General features: G+C 41.8%; 1 protein-coding gene across 1 annotated transcript in view; it reads left to right on the forward strand.

The window, feature by feature from the left end:
- Positions 1-1,029: 1,029 nt before the first annotated feature.
- TAFA4 (TAFA chemokine like family member 4) overlaps positions 1,030-1,320 on the forward strand; it is a 148,821-nt gene continuing 148,530 nt past the window's right edge. Inside the window, exon 1 of the mRNA XM_012554476.1 lies at positions 1,030-1,052. Coding sequence (XP_012409930.1) covers positions 1,030-1,052 — 23 coding nt within the window. The remainder of the gene's footprint in view (positions 1,053-1,320) is intronic.

A 1,320-nucleotide genomic window follows, 5' to 3' on the forward strand; every position in this document is an offset into this window, starting at 1 on the left:
CACTGTCCATTTCTGAAATCTTGTTGTTTATCTTTTGGATTTCTAATTGTTGTTTTTGTATGATTTCTAGTTGTGAGTTTATTTTAGCATTTTGTTCCTGTATTATTTTCTTGAATTCTTCCATTTTTGTCTCTGTATTTTCCATGAATTTGTCTATATTTTCCTCATGCTTGTCTGCTTTATCTTCAACTCTCGGATAATTCTGAATATTAGAGATTTTAATTCTCTATCATTTAGGTCAAGTGCCTTTTCTTCTACTGGAAGGTCATCTGGTGTTTTATTTCGGACACCTAGTGGAACCATCCTGTCCTGTTTTTGTAAATGTTTTGATATTGTCTGCTATTTTCGGGGCATTCAGTGGTTATTTTCCTCATTTATTGATTGTAGATTTGTTTGTTTCATGCTGCTTTTTTGTTTAATTTGGTTATGTCTGAGCAGGCGGGCTGTGTGTTCTTTGTTGTTTGTTCATCTGTGGGCATGGTACTTTTCACCTCCTTCTCCAGTGGGCAGGGTCAGTCACTCAGGTATGGTACAGCTGGGAAGGTCTAGCTGAAGGGAAGTTGCTGGGATGGGTTGTTTGTGGCACGTGCCAGCGCTGACAGTGTGGACTGGGAATCAGTGCAGGGCAGGTTCCAGTAGGCTGTGCCTGTGCTGCTTGGGAGTGTGATGTTCAGCGCATGGTGCAGGTAGGGAGGAAGGAGGGGGTAGATTGTGATGTGTGGAGCTAAGATGGGTATGGGAAAGATGAGAGAGAGGACATAGGAACAAGAGCCAAAAACGTACACACAAACAAAAAAGAGTGCTAAGGGAGCTTGCTATTAGAGTGGAGAGATGAGAGACTGAGAAATGGGGAAAAACAAAAATAAAAAAAAAAGGAAAGGGTAAAAGAAAAAAAATGAATAAATCGAGAGACTGGAAATGAAGAAAGACGAAAAGAGATAAGAGAGAGAAGAAAACAAAACAAAGAAAACAAAAACAAACAAACAAACAAAAACCCAAAAAAACAAGAAAAAAGAAATGTCCCCGGGGATGTCCCTGCGCATCTGTGCAGAGTAAGGGAGTAGCTTCCAAACCATGCGGTACTGCTAGAATGGGCTCCAAAGCCAAGAAAAAAAGAAAACAAACAAATCAGAACAAATCAGAGCAAACAAACAAAGCCCCGGGGGTCCCACCGTCATGGGGGCACGGGCCGGGAAGCAGTTTCACAGTCAACCAGTGTCTCGCAGCCTTTCAGGAAGAAGCAAAGATGGCACACGGAGCCAGGTATTTGAGAGAAAGGAAGGGGAGGTGGTGAGAGGTAAGGAAGAAATCTAAAGAAGT

This window comes from Trichechus manatus, unplaced genomic scaffold (assembly GCF_000243295.1).
Source record: "Trichechus manatus latirostris isolate Lorelei unplaced genomic scaffold, TriManLat1.0 scaffold00020, whole genome shotgun sequence".
NCBI classification, from domain to species: Eukaryota; Metazoa; Chordata; class Mammalia; order Sirenia; family Trichechidae; genus Trichechus; species Trichechus manatus.